This window comes from Mercenaria mercenaria, chromosome 18, assembly GCF_021730395.1.
Source record: "Mercenaria mercenaria strain notata chromosome 18, MADL_Memer_1, whole genome shotgun sequence".
Taxonomy (NCBI): domain Eukaryota; kingdom Metazoa; phylum Mollusca; class Bivalvia; order Venerida; family Veneridae; genus Mercenaria; species Mercenaria mercenaria.
The window spans coordinates 57,571,762-57,593,815 of record NC_069378.1 but is presented as its reverse complement, the minus strand read 5'-3'; the positions used below and the strand labels follow the sequence as shown (position 1 = coordinate 57,593,815).

Genomic DNA, 22,054 nt, shown 5'->3' with positions numbered 1-22,054 from the left:
ACTTAATTTATATTGAACAGTTTCGAAATAAATGTAGGTAAACAGGTTTTCACAATAATCGGGAAAAGCAGAACTGTTGCAATGCGCTAGAAAGATTTATCTGGTTAAAAGGTCGTCCAAGAATCTGATTTTAAATTAGGTGGAATCACTCAAAAGGTCACAGCGCTCTATCTGGAACGATTGATCGCCATAATTATGAAATACATGTACATGTACGTACATTTTATTGAACTTTACTCATACAGGTGACTTTAAACGATTTCAACGGCAACAACCATCAGAAAAATATCTGAGAAACAGAGAATAGAACTGTATATCGTGGCTTGAAAATAACATCTGAGCACGAAATACTTGGAGGTGTTTAAAGCTTTCTTCGGACTCAACACACATTTTAAAATTAACATCTCCATGCATTTACAATGAGATTCATACTTCAAAACGCCCCGTCACAATAAAATGTAGTATTCTACAATTTCAAAAGCCGGTACACACCTCGACTTCAGGTCTGAAATTCGAGGGAAGTGTAAACTGTCACACCAATATAATTACCCCGCCTATAAAGTAACTGACCATTCAAGTCTTGAGGCTGGCAGTAAGTAAAACCGCTTTAGGCCTTCTCATGCTGCATGACCATTTATAAGCAGAGGGAACCAGCCAACTCTGCCTCTGAGTGGAGTTTGTAGAGCTCAGCTCTTCTACGAGGAAGTTATGATTAATAGTTATATGAGTAATCCTAGTCCGTGAGCTAAACACGCTCAAAGTCTTAAACTTATGCGGTACCCTCTTGAAAATTGCATGCAAACAACCGAATATCCGAGAGTTCGGACCAACCTGCTAAGGCGGAACAAAAGAACATTCTTTCTGACAGAGTGCTGTTTTTGAATCGTCATAAATGGATACAGTCTTTAAATTCCATAGGAAACAGTAAATAACATGGTTGCAGGTTAACTCTCAGAATAACAGGCAAAGCTACACGGTTTCTTCAGAAACTTGGAGAAAAAAGGGGCGCCATTTCAAAGCAGATTTAGTAGTTTCGATTCTGTTGTTTTTCGAAGGTTGTCTTAACTACAAGATTGAGTGCATATATATATCATCGTATGACCTCTTCTTCCATATCTACCCTCTCTTCTAAGATGAATAAGGTTAGCCTTTGGAAAAGATAGTAAGCGGTCCGCTCATTTTAATGCTGCTATTCAGAACTATCTGTGGCTATGACCTTTGAACAATATCGGAAGTTTATTCAAAGACAAGGAAATGGCAGATATAGCTGATAAATTATCGCGCCAAACTGATAGAAACAAAAACAATTATACCCATTCGTGGCTTAAAACTGATATGTTACACAAGAGACAGCTCTAGCCTGATTTAGATTTAAATCTAATTTTCATTAACTGCTAGAGTAATATCAAAACACATAGAACAGCTCATATGTCTTTGCATACCATATCGACAGTTTGGGTCAAATGCGATAGGTTAGCTGGTTCCAAGGTTATAACCCTTTGACTACTTGGAACATTCTGCACAGTCACACTTCTAGTCAATGGATGTTCCGGAATGTTAGAACGTGTGAGGACAATTCTGAATAAGATTTTGTGCAGACAGAACATACATGTCAACGGAAAGCAGGTCTTGCTTCCTATCGACTTCGGATAATTTAAATAGTGTTGAGTACCAGAGCAGAACACTGCTGACAACAGTTAGAACATTGCTATAGAATTTTTGAACTCAGTTCTGAGTAGTCAAAAGGAATATGGCTCAAGACATGCTATACCTAGTGGGGGCAAGGGGCAGTTAATTTGAAAATTCCACAAATCTGCGCTGATACCAGTGCGAAAAAAATCATGAAAAATCCAATTCTGACAAATTCAAGGCAAGTGTTGAGTGAATGTATTGCATAGTCTTAGCACTTCATTGTGTGACATTTTCAGCCTGCCGATTCTGTTGCTTCTGTGATAAAAACGAGTAAAACGCAGGTTTCAGGACACTAAATTTTGAGGCAATGCACATCTTGCGCGACCTGTACCGTATTATCTGCAAATGACTGACCTGAAACACATGCATATTTTTAAAGCATGTGGCCAGACGAAAATAATGGTGAGAAGAAAATTGTCTCATAACCGTTTACTTTTTCCGCTATTTTGAGCTGAATCTAGATGGATGAATGACCGTTTCCATTTCGTCTGAATTCCGTTACCTCAGGTAAAACTTTAGACCCGGCCGTCTACACGGAGCTAGGAAAATCGATTCAAGTATATTTACTTTACACAATAACTACTCGTACGCAGGAATCATCAGTTCTATAAACATCATAAATAACCAGTTGAATATAAATGCCTTTAAAGTGCACCTGTCTATTTTATTTAAAACACGTACCCGGGCCAAACGCGAAACTGGCCCCTGCCACTTAGTCTGGATTACCTGCCCCTTAACTGCTACGCAGTACACGCCGGGAACAAGGCTATGCTATACCGTCCTGTTGAAACGGATCGGCATAATTGCAGATATAAATTTAAGAAAGCAAGTATAACCAGATCTATATGTTCTCTAATTTCGTTTTAAAGCAACGCCACCCTTCAGAGCCGCTCGTGGTTTGATTTTCAAGATGTAGGTCAATTGCTGTTTACTACTAACAATAAATATAAACTACTTATTGGTTGGTACCAATCTTTGCTAACACAGTAATTATTACTTTGTAATTATTTCTCTTTTTCAAGAAAGTATTTGAAAGAAGCATCATTCTGCGTGGGGCCCCCCTTCACGAAACATCTTGGTGCCTGGGGTTCGTTTTATGAAGCATCTTGCTGACTTGGGCCCATTTCACGAAGCATCTTTCTAGTTTTGGCCCGTTGCTGTCCGTGGCCTGCTTCACGAAGCTACTTTGAACAAAATTTCAAATAAGGTAAAGATGTTTAATTTACATCAAAATGTTTAATCAAGGACACAATTTTGGGACAACATGAATTATAGCCTATACGAGAACGTGTTGCAAAAATCCATACGTAGGTGGTAACTTAAAATGAAAATACTGAATTAGCAAACTAACTTCAGAATGTAGCATTGTCATTGATCAATTTCTACACTAGGCTCACAGTTAACCAATCAGATGCTGAAGCTTCGGGACTGGTCTGCACACATAGTTTTATATGATCCTAGGAAGTAAACAAACCGAGTTTGTAGCTGTTGGTAAATGTTAAGAATGTATTCCGAAACAATCATTTGCATGCCGGATATGGTCTACAAAGTTAGCTTCGAAACCTAGGATACTATGTCTTGTTTATCAAATTTAAGCATATACTACTAATAAACTTTGATAATGTGGCAGTTGACCTAAATCCAGTCGACACTGTTTATTTACCAATACAGGTAAATCCAATATTTGCTTTACAATAGATCTATGACCGTATAATGACGGATTAACTTTGAACATCCCTGGACTTAATGGACTCAACTGCCACATTATCAAAGTTTATTAGTATCTGTCTGAAAAAACAAACAACAACAACAACCCCCCCCCCCCCCCAAAAAAAAAAAACCCACCCTTTGTGTTGGGAACGTCTGATTGTTTCTCAGCAGAGGTAAATATACACTAGTTATGGTCAGACTGGAAGGCAAAAGTAGTGGCCTTTGTAAACAGAGTTTACTGTACTCACCTTTAATTTGGACCGGTGTTAAGTACAGTTTTCACTATACCAATGGTAACTACATCTTCCTCCTAAAACTAACAATAATCCTCCTGAAAAGCCGAACTATATGAAAATGATACCGTGCTTTTGAAACGGAATTTAAATCTGTGAAAACATGGTATAGAATATAAAAAGGGGCGATTAAAAATAGAGAATAAAACACTCACAACTTATTTAAAAGAAACAATAAAGGCAATTAATACACAGGAAGGTGTTAGATAGAAAGATAGATATAACAAAGTTTAGTATAGTTAGAAAATATACCTATTCTGTTTGTTTGGTCATTGTGTAAATGTTTAGATTACTAGTATGTATAACTTTTCTATGTGATAATATATCATGTGCTGTGTGTTTAAAGAATTATACTTGTGCATTACAAGACACAAATAAAAGAAAAATGATAAGAAGTGATTCAAAATTATGTGCCAGATCTGACATTCTGAAACTTTCATAATCTTAGGCACTGCTTCAGAATTAGGGTACTGAGATTTTGAAGTTCTTTACATTTAAGACACGATACCGGATATCTTTTAATTGATACAACTTTATTCGCTAATAGCTATGCTAAAACACGTGTGATGTGACACAGTCATTTTGGAGTTGTTGATATTTAAGACAATGCTTAGTGTGTCTCTAACATTCTGTTGTAATGAAGCGACAAGTGATGCATCGGTTAAGTGATGCATTACCAACAGTCTGCAAATTTAATATCGTATTAATGCTAAAAACATTTAAGATAGAGAGACCAAGTTATTCGACACAAGAGGTCAAGTTATTCGGCAATTTTGAACTTGCAACTTATGCGACAAGAACATTTCGCGCACAGTTAAAGTTCTGACAACAGAACATGTTGTTAGTCAAAAGAAAATTGTTTCTACTTGCTTTATTGGAAGTAACTTTGTCAGGACTACATACAGGTATTGTCTTTTGTGTTGTTTTGTAAGTAATGAATTTTGGTAGAGCATTAATAACATGGGATATATATATAAATATAGATCTGTGAATTTGTGCGTAACAGCTTTAAAATGTAAATTGTAGAGCCGCTTTACTTCACAAACTAAAGTTTTCTGTTAAATAACGTTTTAAACAAATTAAGTTTTACATAGTTAACATACACTGACATACTGACATTGAAACCAAAGAAGATATCTACATATTTTACTGGTACCAGCAACAACAATTTTATCAATATCTCAGTCCAAAAGAGATGTGTCCCTTGGTTACTAGGGTGCCTTTGACACACGTGTACATCTGTTAAAACACAGCGCATCAGAAAGGCACACAACAACACAAACCTAATAGTACTGTTGTTGGACCTTGCAAATGTCTACAGATCTGATTTATTCCTCTCAAGATAATCATGTATGAACTCGACCAATGAAGTGCGTGGCTTTTTCCAGTGGAATTAGTACATGTAGATTCAAGATTATTCCTTGCGCTGTCTCTTCGGAAAATGCTGGCAACCTTGGGTATTGGAGGTACTACGACTAACAGGTAGAAGGCAATCCAGACTGCAAACAATGTCGCCGAGAAAAAAAACCAACTGCATTTTGGCTCCAAAGAGACATTCAGACATAGTGCTTATTACTAACATGAAGTGACAGATAATCATTAAAGCCCCGCATACTAGAGTGTATTGGGGGAAAAGGGGCGGACAATGTATAGCAAACGTGCTTTGACAACAAACGATGCAAAGTTGCGTTATATTACATGCTTTTCACGTTAAACTTTTGTGCATAACTTAATATCCCGACGCATATATATTTCAAACATACAGATATTCTCTGTCTAATTCTGTGTTGTTGACTTGCTGTTTATTTCATAGTTGTGGTATTTTTCTTTGAAACTGACCTGCGCTAGAGGCCTGAGATTATGATTTTAGTTTATTATCTGTGGTGTCTAGAGTGAGGTATTTGATGTAAAGTGTTGCATTTTCTCACTGTGTTCCTTTAATTGTTCTTGTTATCCTCGTGCTTTTGAGAGGCTGCGTTTTTGGAACGTGACATTCACTGTTTGATATATATCCTTAATTTTTTTCATTTTCTCGCAGACACTACAATAGTTGCACACGAACCGAACCGCAGTTTACATTTGGTCATTCGCGTGGGGGCCTTCTGAACTATCTTGCCTAAGTGTCTCCTAGAAATACCACACTTCATATCAATTAAACACTTCTTATACATCAAATTCCGAAAGCTTTACCATACCGTCAATTTAATTGATCAACTACTGCTCAATAAAACAAACAAAGCTTTCTGATTTCATATGTATGCACTTTATGACTTCCAAAAGGTTCAGTAGCATATTAAAGAACGGAGTCAGCTTTATTTATTTAAAAGATTTCCTCTCTGCCATATCAGAGGCTTACGAAAGGATGATATATCTTTGGACCACAACCAGTATTGCTTTACTGCAAGCCCATGTTATATTTCAAAGGTTAAAATCATATAATGAATACGCCATATTTCGAATCCTGTTACTTTTTATTACACATAGAGATTGTGAAATATTTTCAGACAAGTGATCAGTGTCTTATAAGTCCCATGTCCCTAGAACTAATGTCATTTTTCGCTTCCGGTCGGTAAAACAACGAAAGTGGACACTCCACACGTAAAGCTTCTATATCCATGAAGGGAGTTATAGAACAGAGACCAACAGTCCTGCATGTGCACCCATTTGACTTAAAAGGTCGGAACAGGGTAAGCTTGGGTCAATTCTTATTGACTAAGGCCCAATCTCTACGACCAAGGTCCCATTTTGAGGTCAAGGTCATATCGTATCCGTTCTGGTGACTTGAGAAGGGACTTACTGATTAAAATAATTTGGTACAGTTTGAAGTGTAAGATCATTACATTCTGTGTTAACTTTTGCAGCCAAAGGGGACGCAGTAGACTTAAGCGCACGGATTGGTTCAGCCATACACTTCCACCTGCCCGACGTATCCAAATGTGGTGGGTACAGTTTGACCGATCCAACTAACAACCATGTCGTCATGGTATACAATATGTCACACACTCCTATTGGCAGCAAGTATGCAGATCGAAGCACTAGTATGTTGCTTAGCAACGGAACATTGTTATTCACTCTTCACCGTGTTCAGTACAGCGATGAGGGGACTTACCTGGTGAAGCCAGGTGGACAAAGCCCGGATTTGTGTTGGAGAAAATTCGAGTTAACGGTGTTGAGAGATAGTAAGTGATTTCCTTTAGTTTTCTTGAAGGTGAGGTCCATTATTCTTTCAACAAATAGAAAAGCATATCTTGAAAACAATAATTTATTGCGATAATGTTTTAAGAAATGCACATCTTTTCTGGAAAGTTAAGAATATTATCGTGATAGCTATCAAGTATCTCGTGGCAGTTTCAAGCACTTACGCGAAATTCCGCGCTAAAATATTTTCAGGAATCAAATAAAAATATCTGGAAAATATTATGGTTTGTTGGAAAAGAATTTCCTAGTAAGTTTACAGTATTATCACCATAGCTACCTAGCTATCCCGTGGCAGAAATATGCCACCATAGATATATTCTTTAATAGTTTCTAATATGTTATTGTCTTTTTCTTTGTATGAATTATCATGATATACTTGAATCTGGAAGTTAGCCTTCGTAGGATTTCGCACAAGAATGATAGCGATGTGCAATTTTAGTGCTAAATTAACATTGTTTCGTAGGGCCAAGCACTGGATATTGGCTGAGTTGGGGAGACTGGTCCAGTTGTGACAAGACTTGTGGTGCAGCAACTAGGGTACGTTTGCGAGAATGTTCCATTCCAACATTCTGTTACGATGGAGATAATCGTGAAACAAAAGCATGCGAAGACAACAAACAGTGCGAGACACAGATTTATGGTACGAGAAATATATCAATAAATATTCGAGAAATAATTCATAGCATACCCCTGTCTGAACACTATACGTCGGGCGTAATAATTTCACAAGGGCACAGTGTATAAATAGTGTTCAAACACAGTTTTGCTATAAATCATTTCGATTCTAATATATCTTTTATTGTAAAATTTGGATAAGATATAAGAGAACTGTTTTTTGGTGCATGTGTGGCGCCAAATGGAAGGTTGTCACGCATTTTTGTTTATTCACGTCAGGACCGGAAATGGTAAAACGTCTGGGGAATAGTTCCGTTAGGGCGCAAATGATGGCGAATTATTCTGCACAGCTAATAACCTACTCCGTGTGTGTGTGTAAATTAATTAAGACAGTTATTTTATTTACATGTAACAGAAACGATCAAATTTGAAAGCTCTATTTCTCGATGCGTACATGGCGCCAAATATCACGTGACGTGACGTCAACATAATACCGTTTTGATGATTAAAGCATTGTTAGTCATATTAGACTTACCTATATAAAATGTATTACTGTACTCGACTGTCCAAATCGGCTATATATGCTTATGAAAGGCAGGTATTCTCTTTTTATTGCAACACGTGATGTAAAGTGATAGCCTGAGAATGTTCGACAAAGGAAACGAACTCTGTAGCGTTTAAAATAACCCGAACTTTGTAATAACGTCATTTGTATCAGACTCACTAGTTTTTTTAGTGTTTATTATTAACAGCATAGTCAATAGTTTTGTTGTTCATGTCTTTTTATTTTGTAATACATGCCAAGTACGTTTTTTAACTTCGTTTTTCAAATACCAATACTCATATAAGTTTTTTTTTTATTTTGAAAGAATGGTCTGGCTGGAGTCATTGGAGTGATTGCAGTCTGACATGTGGAGGCGGAAGACATGATCGACAACGCTATTGTCTTCTTAATAAAGTAGAAAGAGCTTCGACTGAGCATTGCAGCGGGGATTATTATGAAAACAAAGAGTGTTCTATGACGCCTTGCATAAATGTTAGACAACGTAAGTTTAATTATCATCACCGTCGTCGACATCAGTAGCCACCTATTTCTCTTCCTCATTATCTTGATATATTTTTTTCTGCTGATCATCTTTACTATGAGTGCCAATTTTTATCTTTTTCAATCTCTTTCTGCTCTTTGTTAGTGTTCTTTATCTTTGCCATACTCGTTCTACCCTTTATTAGTACTTTTTTAAAAATTATCTCCTCAGTTTCTTTCTCATTCTCCTTCACCTGTTTTTTAGTCTTTTCGATCTTTCTCATTGTTTTTTCTACTCTGTTAGAATCCTACTTTTCCTCATCCGCATAATATTTCGCATTTTCTTCATAGTCTTTATTACTATTTTTTCTGTCTTTCTCATTTTCTTTCAACTCTTTATTAGTGTTTTTTCTCTTTCTCTTTCTACTCTTTATCAGTGCCCTATTGATTTTTTCATTCTCTTTCACCTCTTTATTAGTGAATTTTATCTTTCCCTTTCTACTCTTAATCAGTGCCCTTTTGATATTTTTCATTCTGTTTCTGCTCTGTTAGAATCTTGTTTTTCCTCCTCCTCAGTATGTTACGCATTATCTTCAACATGTTTTTGATATCATTGTTTTTCTGCTCTTAATTCATTTTTTATTCTTCTCATTAAAGTTCTCATTCTTTTTTCACTCTTTATTTCATATTAGTTTTCTCTCTCCTCATTACAAATATGGGATCGACTAAATAAATGATTGCACTTTTAAGAAATCTGTCACTTCACGATTATTGCAAAATGTGTAAGTAATCGATTTATTATGATTATTTTCAATGAAAGTAATCATAATCATAAGTAATGATCATCTTGTGACCACTGATTACTTTCTGTTTTTAAATAACACATTGAACGTAGAGCTGAGAATGTGTTATTGTTTTTATGCAACCTGATTACTTTCATTTTTTTAAAAGGCTGAACACAGAGCTAAGAATGTGTTATCATTTCAATAATGCAATGCCTATTCTAATAACATTACTAAATTTGAGCTTGATCTGATATATCCAGATGCCAATGTTTTGCAATGTTCCCAGTAAAACATGGAATTAAAAATTAGCATACATGCTAAAAAACATTTGCGAATTAAGTCTACGTGGACTGTGGACACCTAAGACGATAGATTTTTCAAGGGGACCGTCTCAACATAATTTGATTATATTATGCGCGGAAAGAAAAAGGGTTTATAACGACAATATGATTTGGGTTATTATATCATCACTATGCGGTAGGTGATATAAATTCGGATGTGCCTGTTTTAGCTCGACTTTTCGAAGAAAAAGTAGAGCTATTGCACTCGCTCCGACGTCGGCGTCGCCGTTGGTTAAAGTTTCTGATAATGTCAATTATCTTTATTACTATCAAACCTATTGACTTGAAACATACAATAATTATTTACTATCAAAGTCTACACCAGGAGAAATAATCCCCATAACTCTGATTTGAATTTTAATAGAATCATGCCCCTTTTTAACTTAGACTATCTGGTTTTTAATAATGTCAAATATCTCTGTTACTATCAAAGCTATTGACTTGAAACTTATAGTACTTATTCAACATCAAAGGCCTCACCAGGAGAAACAATCCCAAAAACTCTGATTTGGATTTTGTTAGAATTATGCCCCTTTTTAACTTAGAATTTTTGGTTTAAGCATTTGATAAAGTCAAATATCTCTGTTATTATCAAAGCTATTGACTTGAAACTTAAAACAATTATTTACTGTAGAAGTCTACCCATGGAAAACAATCTCCATAACTCTGATTTGAATTTGACAGAATTATGCCCCCTTTTCACTAAGAATGTTTTGTTAAAAGTTTAGATAAAGTCAAATATATCTGTTACTATCAAAGCTTCTGACTTGAAACTTAAAATAAAGTCTACACGCGGAGAAACAATCCCCATTACTCTGATTTGAATTTTGACAGAGTTATGTCCGTTTTAAATTGGATTTTTTACTGGCAAAGCTCTAATTCAGTGTCAAGCACTGAGAAAAGTCGAGCGCGCTGTCTTGTGTAAAGCTCTTGTTCTGTGTTTCTGTCCATCAGAGAGATGTATGCTACACATATCGCCAAAATTATTGAAGCGAGCCATACGCTCTGCACGTCGTCTCAATGTGGTGAACATTTGTGCCAAGCTTCTTTAAAATCCTTCAAGCAGTTCAAGAGTTACACATCGCACTTGAAAAAAAGTTATATGACCTTTGATCCCTAAGTCTGACAGTGACCTTGAAGCTAGCCACCCAAACCATGCGTCTCGATGTGTGGATATTTGTACAATGTTTCTTGAAAATCCCTGAAACAGATCAAGAGTTACAGAGCGGACACGAAACAAAGTCATATGACCTTGACACCTTGACACCTCAGTGTGACATTGATCTTGAAGCGAGCCACCTGATACAGGCGATGTGCACGTCGTCTTGATTTGGAGAACATTTGTATCAAGTTTGTTTAAAATCCTTTAAGGGGTTCACCAGTTACAGAGCGGAGTCGACACGAAATTGCTAACGGACAGACGGACACACAGACTGACAGACGGCCAGATTAACGCATTTGGTATCCCAAAATACGTCCCATCGGGCGTATAATAACAACAGAGGAATAGAGACGCAAGCTATTATGTTTTCTACAGTTTTCACAATGATTTACCTACTGACCTACATTTTGATCCCAGCTGACCCAGTTTAGATATTTTTCATGTCGGACGACGACGACGATGGAATACGGATACATTTCTATCAGATTAGCTCATCTTTTCAACTTTGTCGCAGATGCGCAACTTATAACATTAAAGAATATTTCAGGAAAGTGTTATGACGTTAGATCAAATACTTTTTGCGATATGTATAACAAAACATTTATCTGGTAAACAGTCGGACGGAAAGACAAATCCAAATCTTATCCTATTCGGTGACTTAATGAGCCAGACCTTACCATCATTATAGGAATGTTTTCCTACCAAACATAAATTAAAATTATCATGTTGAGACGGTCCCCTTGAAAAATCGATCGTCTTAGGTGTTCACAGTCCACGTAGACTTAATTCGCAAATGTCTAGTAGTAGCGATTGCTAGATCGTATTGTAGTATCCACAGTGACCTTTCCAGTAAATGTTATTGGCACAATATTTCTGTATTGCACCAGGAGGACTTAAAGGCATGGGACTACTGCTACATTGTACATTGTTTAAAACCCATGGACAGGATATTAAAAGATTATCTTATATTAATATTTATAATCTGACTACAGCTTTTTTTGATAAAACCGTTGTATCAATAAATACTGGACCATTTCTTAACAGATAAAAAATACATCATAATCCATGAAATGGTGTGAAAATTAAGCATACAAAGGAAAGTGTCGATATTTTTCTAAAATTATGTATCCATTTATTTAAGTATCTTTTTGGTACAAAACAGAATAGAAACAAAAAGTAATCTTAAAGGTATCATAAAATAATCATAATTGCAATCTAGTTTTGTAATCAGAAGAAGGCATATTTAATGATCAAATCAGATTACTGAGGACTATTAATCGATTTATTGCCACTTGATAACTTTAGATGCAAAATTCATGTTTGCCTCATTTGAATGTTCTCCCCTATGATCCACCGTTTTGTCTTGCTACTCTGTGACATAATCCTCTTATCAGTAGACATCTTTCTCCTTTCTCCCCAGGAGTTAGATGACGCCGTGGATTACTAACTTGGATTATGGAGGCTGTTTGCTCATGGCTAATCTTTACCCTTAAAATAAATGCAAGCAGTTGTATTTTTCTAGTTGTCTGCAATATTTTCTTGGTATTTTACTTGTTCACGAGAACGTAGGCATTTCCTAATTATTATTTTCATATGCCTATATAAATTCTTTATTAATGCTGCTTGTATTACACAAGGAAATACGAACAGGCAGATAAAACCGTATTGTACATTTTGTATTGTATGGTGGCATATTTCTGCATACGATAACCAGATAAGTTTCACGAAAATGTATAGAGTTTTCACGAACATTTACAAACTTTTCACGAAAAGAATCTAAGTGGAAAAAATTCACGATAGTGCCAACTACTGCATACGATAACAAATACGGAATGAACAGAAATAATAAAGGGAGTTAAAAAAATACGATGATTTTGAAACCCATCTGAATGTTATAATTAAATATCTATAAGTTCAAGACACTCTTAGGGGTGGTGGTCGGGGATTGAGGTGCATATAACACACTTCATTCCGTAGAGGGGACTATTGGGTTATCTTTATGTAGTTCAGGGCACTACTTTGACATATTGTCTCGTTAACCAGATAAAACTTTCACGAAAACTTTCTCCTACTTTCACGAAAGTTTGTTCAAATTTTCGCGAAAAGTATTGTTTTTTCGCGAAAGTTCATAAACTTTTCATGAAAACTTTATGATTATCATATGCAGAAATATGCCACAATAGTATTGTATATTTCCAGACCACTTTCATTTACATTGTAATATGAATGACTTGACACAGTTCTATAAATAGCGCACACAAAAATTATACTCAATTCTATTTTAACATCGACTTTCGTTCGATAACACTACAGGCTGAACACCACTAAATCCGGCTGTTCTTTATTTTATATGAAATTCACTTACTTTAAAACGGGTTTTCGACATTTTCTACCATATCAGATTTTCAGAGACTTATATTCCCAGAAAGAACTATATCGCTACTTTAGAAAAACAAAAAGAAAAGGGGGTGTTAACTTTTATACATGTATAAGAAAACTACAGTTCGGTAAATACAACCCGCTAAATTTACTCCTTTTCGCTTCTTTCAATTTCTCTTTTCAAAGTTTCAAAGTTTCAAAGTTTATTATTTGATCTCATGGCCCGAAAGGGCAGAAGAGAATACAAACATAGGACAAATGATATGACAAAACATGTCGAGAACAAAACTTCATAAAGATTTTGCAAATAACTATATTCAAGGCTACCGCTTGGATTATTCATGTTTACCGAATTCACTACATACAGTAAATCTGCATATGACAGTAATAATACAGGATAACCATGATTACAACATACTAACTAAATATTAACTGCAGAGTGTCAAAGATTTTAGTTACAGCTAACTGAAATATATAAGGAAGATGGTTCATTAAAATTTCAGCATTATTAATTTAACAAATTGAGCTAACTTAATCAAGTTGTTTTTATCAGTGCTACACATTAGATTTTGAAAATTCGCCATATTAGAATTCTGAAAAGTATTATGAGGGATACAAGTTTGTCTGTCATTAGCAAAATAATTCAAAACATTAGATTCTTACGCCGCCATTTTTACATAGAATGCGATAGGAACATGCCGATTTCTATAGAATGCAAAGTGATACATACTGAAACGCGGTAGGGTAAAAGTAAACAAGCTGCCGTTGAGAAAATGAACTAGGAAAGGAAAAAAGATTAGTACTATTTATAGTTGGACTACTTGTGACAGACCAGCGGAAGCTTACATTCTATTTGGTAGTGATCAGCCTACAACAAACAAAAAGGTGGAGGTGCATAATAAAATTGTCATTATGATAGTAGCTAGATCTGTGATCCGACCTGGCAAAAAGCGAGTCGAATACAGCATCCCAGATCAAGTTACTACTAACCGTGTCATACCGCACAGAAAACTCATTATTTACATATAAGTTAGTTAAATCTGCTTGAACAAGAAGTTCAATCACATATACGCAAGTGTGGAGAAACAAAATAGTGCTAGTATTTTAACACTTACGCTCTGCAAGCTTTATTCAAACGAAACAATCATTAAGAACAGCCAGAAAAAAGCTCAGATTAAACCATCTACATTCAACGCAGATGATCATGTAACATACAAAGATCTCTTAATCTGTTTAAAGAAAAACAGCCAAAACAACAAATGTATTCAACTTGAAAACTATACAAATCAGCATCTAAAACAAAAACCGGGTCTTATGAATAATTGTGTACATGTACACTCAAAATGTACTAACCAAATCAAAGTACCTTGTTCCACATCATCATTATCCTTCTATTCTTCGTTGTCAGAATTTTCTTCCTCGAACTCCACCTCTTTACATCAGAATTCCCCTACTAGTTATTATTACCACCATCTTCATACTTATTTCGCTCCAGTTCTCTCGCTTCCTCTTCTTTTTAATAATCATTAGGGCTGTCATTGATTGGGTCTTTTGCATATCGACGATACCGATATATCGGAAGACAAATATCGACGATACATCGATATATCGATTATTGAGTTAGATTAACAATCTCTTTGTTTATGGGCATGCTATATACCTTCTTGTTAATGTTATGTCTTTTTTTTTTGCCTGCTTTTTATATTACTGTTTGATTGTGTTGTATTTGTATCTATGAAATAAATAAAATAAATGAAAATTAATGAAATCTTTTATAGATCTTCATTGTGCCTTCACTCCTCTTTTGCATTTATCCTACTTTACAACCTAGTAAACTATAATACCAGGCACTGGAGTTGGGTTTCAAACAGCTAAAATTCTGCATTTCTCTTCCACAGATATCTATTTATTTATTAAATTAATTAATTTATTTATTTACAATGTTTTTATTTATTTTTAGCCTGTTTCATACCCTGTCTTAATTTTTACCTTGCACAAGTTTACATTCGGATTAGGTACTGGCACCGCGTGTTTTTTTTGTTTTTTTTCTTTTTTAACTTCTGCCCAAGTTTTCAATGGGCCTCAAATTTGTAGTGTTTGACTGTTTGTTTGTTGTACTGAAAGGCATGTTTAAGCAACACCCTGTGTTTCTACGAACCAAAACAAAGCTTTTCCTTCCGTCTTTTGACTGTTTTTCCACTATTTAAGCCGGCGACGGCTTCCTCTTCGGCCATCTTTGATTGTTATTGTTACGGGAACTAGCTAAATTCTGTACCTTTTACTGAGTGATCAGCTATACGCGAACAAGTAAAAAGCCGAGACTGACGTAGAAACAGTATATATACTCTATGTTTTTACATGCACAAACAACGAAGCGACCTTTCAAGACAGGACAACGTAACTTTTTGCAAATAGATTCTGAAGTTGAGCCCTTTTTACTTCTACCCATATAGGTAGTGCCGGCTAGTGGGAAAAGACTGCTACGGTACAAGTTTTGACATGGCCTTTTTTGACAACTTCCGTTACTTTCGGCACATTTTTGCAGGCAGAAAAAGTTGTTTTAGAGGGTCTGAGTGTTTATCCAGACAGTTGTTTTTTCTCTCTGTAAAATATCGATTTTTGAAAATGGGAATCGATAATCGATCGACCAAAAAATATCGTTGATACATCGATATCGTTTCTGTCGATGACAGCCCTAATAATCATCGTCGCCCTTTTTCTTTTTGGTGAGTTTTTGTCGAAAATAGAGAATCATATTGTTACTTAAAACAGATACTTTAAATTGATAGAACATTTCTTTTTATTCATCGTTATCTTTTCATATATTTTAAATTCTATGTCTTGTACACATCTTGTTACCTGAAAATTTTCCTTCTGTCACATGTTTCATCTCAGCGACATTAGATCAATGGACGACATGGGGACCATGGACTGCGTGCAGTTTGTCGTGTGGATCAGGGTTTAAGACGCGCGAAAGACGATGTCGTGATACTGTTAAAGAGGTTGATGCCAGAAGATGCATGGGTTCTTCAACGGAAAACACAACTTGTTCCATACCGGCATGCGAAAGTAAGTAAATCTTGTTTTGTGCCATAGTTAACTGTTCAATTTCAAATGCTTTGTCATACTTGGTCCATCAGTAGATCCTTGGTATTAATTCGTATAGGATCGGCGAAATATGTTTTTGTAAATTCTGAAATGCTGAAATAAATAAGTTCCATTAAAATGACATGCTGACATGGTGAAATGCAACAAAACTATTTTATTAATATTTTATTCAGAAAATGTTGGTACTAGTACCGAAGATGGCAAGCTAAAAGCAAACGACCATACTGTACAGCTTCCGCTGTCTGGAATTGTGGGAACCGGTGCTGGTGTATTTATTCTTATTCTAGCTATCGTTATCTGCGTGCTCGTTACAAAACTGAAGAGGAAGAAGGAGATGCTAGGAATAGTCAAAACTGGTGAGTTGAAGGCATACAGGGCATTCGTTATGATACACAAATGACAGACACTCATTTTAGTTTAAGAATACGGGTAGATAAAGCCAAATCGCTTGCCCCTGATCGCAGAGGATTCGAAACTTCGCATTGAGTGTAGAATTCTTTCAGGCCAGGAAGCCATCCTGCTGACCAACTGAAGATAGGCTGTTCTATCCAGGTGCTCGTCTCTATGCCTGAAATAATACTAGGAGGGATCCAAATTAGAATTTAAATTTAAAGTTAAAAAATGGTCAATGACATTGAACGAACCTTTATGAAATATTTCATTTTGATATATCTGTTAAAAATTTATCTAATGCATAAAAATACAAGTAACACAAGGTTGGAACACAATTAGATTTTAAATTGGTAGTCAATCTGATTAAGTCAACCTTTATTAAATAGATATCTATTTAACTTTAGTATATTCCGTTAGAAATTTATCTAATGAACAAAAGCACCAATCACATAAAGTTGGTTCCCAGTTAGAATTGAAATTGATAGCTGAAGATGGTCAGTCAGATTTAATCAACCTAAATATTTCATTTTAGTATATTCTGTTAGAAATTTATCTAATGAACAAAAGCACCAGTTACATAAAGTTGGATCCCAATTAGAAATGTTTGTTTTATTACTTTTTATGAAAATTGTAATTACTCCCCTATAATATGTAAGTTTTGAAAAAGTGGACTATTTCTTATGATCTTAATATATTTTCTAGTTTAACATCTGATAGATATAAGGTTGGCTCCTCAATCTGAAGCAAAGGACAATGCTTATAACATTGATAAAATTCTAAATTCGCTTATTTCCAATCTATATTTGTTGTGCAACCAAGATAGGCGAAGAGATGAAATGAGCCACACCATGAGAAAACCAACATAGTACATTTGCGACCAGCAGTCTGGTCAGGATCCATGCTGTTCGCTAACGGTTTCTAGACTAATTGCAATAGGCTTTTAAAGCAAACAGCATGGATCCTGACCAGACTGCACGGATGCGCAGGCTGGTCTGGATCTATGATCGTCGCAAACGCATTTTCTCATGGCGCGGCTCAAATGATAATTTACAGCTTCACATCTCTTAAAGACGTTCGGTTAAATATATGTCAATGTAAATCATACAATGCAATTACTTTGTATTCGTATCATTCATTTTTTGTAAAGTTAACACAAATGATGAAAACTGTACTTTACAACTTGGATATAATGTTTATGTTGACATGATAACGGCGACAATCTGATGTGAATTGATGTGAAAAGTTAACCCTAAAATCAAATTCACCTAAACAATAAATCACTTATGACAGCAATACATTTAACATTCAGCCTGCTTGGTGTAAGTGATTCTGCCTCTGCGACCTGCACAAACGAAGATGATTCTGAACATCCATTCAGGCTCATTTTGGTCTGCATTGATGGCTATTCAGTTAGTAATTTTCAGTGAAATTCCCTTCGAATGATAAATGGTGCTGCCCAAATTGAATAAAAGACCAGTCCATTTTACAAATTAAGTAAGGTAAAGGTTAATATATATGTGTAATTGGTATAATACCTAATATTATGTAATTTACTATGATTATTTGTTTTAGGTTCTGTTAAAAGATCTAATTCATCGAAGGACGCATACAGAGGGTAAGTTTCAAAGTCCCCACATTTCAGCACCACAAGCAATAATAACAATATCACGAACACCGTTTTAAATTTTCTATAGTAAAAGTACTATATTTCAAATGAGACCGTTCAGTTTTAATATCAATCTTCACATGTTGCATGGGTCATTTTGTCTCTAAGTTTTCTATCGATTAGATTTAATTTAACATAGAACCTTTATGCGAGAAGATCATAAAGCCATATGTCACATTGTTATACACAGGTATAAATATGACATTTTGTTTGAGACAGGTGTTAGATTCAATTGCATTCATTTTTGGTGAAATTTTACAGAAATAAAACGTTTCATTTTCAGGAAGAAGGAATCTGTTATTTCCTTCTCCAGCCAGGGTGTCAGTGGAGTTCACGTATATGACGAAATTGATGACGTAAAATCGCAGAGAATGTCCGTGCTCACCATTGATAACCCTTACGTCACGATGCCCAAATCTGCCTCGCCAACAGGGACCGCAACTACTAAAAATGGCACCGTTACTTATAGTAACATACAGGAAAATGTTTTTGTGTTTGATAGTAGCACAGAAGTCGGACAAGGAGAAAACCGAAAGGTTTCAAACGCATATCAAAATACAAGTGACCCGTACAGCAGTAACATGCTTACTGTCCCTAGACATATGTCCGTTGATAGTACCGGGTACTTAATGCCGGGTAACGCTATGGAACGTGCAGCGCGACGTAACAAAAGGTACTTGAAGAAAACATAGAAAACACCATATGAACATTCATACCGGTTAATTTGCGAACGTCTTGCCTTTTTAAACAATGTGACAAATCAAGCAGATCTTAATTTGTTTAAAAATATCTGAATTGCTGACGTATTATTGGTCCAGTCATATAATCAATTTTGATAGCATTTCCATGCATATCGTCTATCTCTTTATTCTGTATTATTTCTCCGCCAAAGTAACGTCTTGAAACTATTTTTTTTATTTGATAATAATAGTATGAACATAATTTTACATTTAATGTTAAATTGTCCCTAAATCTATTAAATACTAGTACACACTCGCGAATTTTGTCTAAAGTTTCTCTTTAATCATTTTGTTCAGCTGTCAAGAAATGTTCAGCCATGGAAAATACTATGTAATATTTGAACTGAAAAAAGTATTTCAGAACGCTATGGACGGCACATAGATCTGAGAGCATAATCTGTAGATATAGCATGTATGTATATTTGAACATGATTTGCCATACGACAATTATTTTGTGTCCAGATGAATTCTGTGTTCACGATGATGTGTTAAAGTGGCATTATGTGCATCTAATACTGCATATAGTGTGTTTTGGGTTAGTGTTCTATAAAAGCAATTTTCGGTTGCTGTGCATTTAGATGTGTTAAATTAACGATAATGCCGCATTAGTATTTGAAGTTAATGCTTTAAAAATATAAAATAATAGATATCTTTTTCAATCTTCTGCGCAATGATCTCCCTTACCTGAAAATTGAAATGTCTGAAGTAGAAGGGAAGCAAATCCTGCTTGCATTTTGACGTTTTTTAAAAAGACTGCCCCAGTCAAAATAAGAAAAGTCATATTTGGAAACTTATTATTTTGTACTGGTAACAGGAAGAGTTTGGTATGTTGGGTTAAAAGCTATAATTTCCTCCATCCTTTTTACATGCACATCTATTTAAGCTTGACTTTTACTTGAAAAATGCATATAATTCCACTTTAAGAAAAAGTTAATGATCTCAATCATTCACCCTCGAACGGAAGCTCGGAAGCTGAACCGTTACAAAGCTATCTCTGCTTTCTTGAGAAATAGACTGGGCTATAAACTTTAACTCATATAAATGTGAAGTGCTGAGGATAACCCGAAAGAATCAAAGCCTTGAAATATCTGATGGTTGCGGGATTTTGATAGATTTATTTTCTGTTCAAATGCCAGTCAATGAATATACATGAATGAGAAACAAATACAAATTTAATGTGCCTCATATCTAAGAAGAACTCTGCCTGACCCAGCTTGTGATGTAACCATGGGCTGGAATACCTTATCATTGATAGAACTTATATAATCTAAATGGTCAGTGAGAGTGGATACAGGTTGAATAAGAACTGCTTGTTCATTGATAATTCATCCGCATTGTTCATGAATGGGACTATTTTGTTAGCACATGAATATCCTTTGGATGTGATTTGGAATCAAATAAAGATGCTATGATTGTCAGAAATACACTTCAACTTTGGTAGCGGGATAAACCCGCAACCAAAATCTCAATTATATCCCGTTACATCATCCACGGTACTGAACAACAACCGACTCCACAAAATACCTTGGTATTACGATCTCTCAAGTTCTAAACTGGACCCAGCTACAAAAATAACCCAAACAAAACAACAAAATGTAACAACAAAGGCAAATAACTCTTTAACATTCATCAAACCAGATAAAACATGTTGAAGAATCCGGTTAAAGTACTCGTATTTCTCCTCCCGTCGTCTGACACATCTACCCGAAAAGCCTTACTAGCAGAGAGCTGCTGATAGATATGTTTGTAATATAATTTTACTAATAGTACCACCCAGATGCTTCAAGAGCTCCAGCAGACATTGTATTACAAAACTCTATTATCTTCGTATATAAAATCACCAAAATCACCCGATACGATAGCTTTTTCTTGCCTACCTAGCGGGAAAGTATACATTTATCAGATCACGCGCCGGGGATAGATATTCCTGTCTTTCCCTAGGGAAAAACCTTGTCTAAAATAGCGTGCACTAAGTTGACGTCACATAGTATTGGTACCATTGTGACGTCATAAACTTTATAAATAATGTCAGGAAATACCAAAAACCTATTTGTCTCCACGATCTATTTTGAACATGATAGGCAAGAAAAATGATCTAACATGTCTGCCTGTGTAAGACAGCTGTTTTCCCTTCCCTCGGAACAGCATGGATAAAAAAAACTCGCTAACGCTCGGTTTTCCATTCCACACTGTCCCTCGGATAGGGAAAACCCCGTCTTACACAGGCAGGCATGTAAGATCCTTATAGTTATAACAGTACCTTGATCTGAAATGTTGTATTCGGTTCGAGTTGAAATTGCCAGACCTGGATCCCATGAAGCGCTTGTATCGAGTGTTATCCGGCCTGGTAAAATCCACGAGAACGAATACATCATTGCAGATAAATGTTCTGTTTTAATGATCCTTTTAATATATACATTTATGTGCATGTCATTTGCCCTTATGCATTGATGATTCATTGTTTACTGTGAAGCCTGACCTAGTTTTGAGACATTACGTATGTCAATAAGTTATTTATATTCTATTGTGTTCTAGAATGTTCTGTCACAAATTCTGATCGAAAGGAACCTTCCATGATGTTTCAAATAGGAAGCCGTTTGAGGTCAGGTAGAACCTAAAGTAAGATCTTACTGAAAACAGTTCTTGTTTTTCGTAGTAGCAAGATATTTCCAGTTTGGACATTTTTAAAACATTTTATGGATATACATGTACATTCACCTTGTGGATTTTTAAAAAAAGTTTTTATATGAGAGGAGTTATATTCTTTGACTATACTAAATTCAGTCTGGAGTTATTATGAAATGTTTGGAATTAATAGTGACTGGATTTAAATTTGACCAGGACAGGACTTGGGGGCTATTCTTATGTATTATAACTGGATTTTAACTTGTTAACATTTTTAAGGTATTTGAATTGTTACTTATCATAATAAACTTTGTTATTGGTAA

The 22,054-nt window shown here is 35.4% G+C and overlaps 1 protein-coding gene across 1 annotated transcript; it reads left to right on the top strand.

Annotated features, from left to right (window-relative positions):
- Nucleotides 1-3,923: 3,923 nt before the first annotated feature.
- Nucleotides 3,924-22,054, top strand: LOC123537948 (semaphorin-5A-like). The gene is made up of 8 exons (XM_045321898.2): nt 3,924-4,600; nt 6,557-6,874; nt 7,357-7,533; nt 8,378-8,554; nt 16,095-16,268; nt 16,481-16,663; nt 18,273-18,315; nt 18,650-22,054. Exons 1-8 carry the CDS (start codon nt 4,531-4,533, stop codon nt 19,056-19,058), a joined length of 1,551 nt encoding a protein of 516 aa, XP_045177833.2. The 5' UTR covers nt 3,924-4,530; the 3' UTR covers nt 19,059-22,054.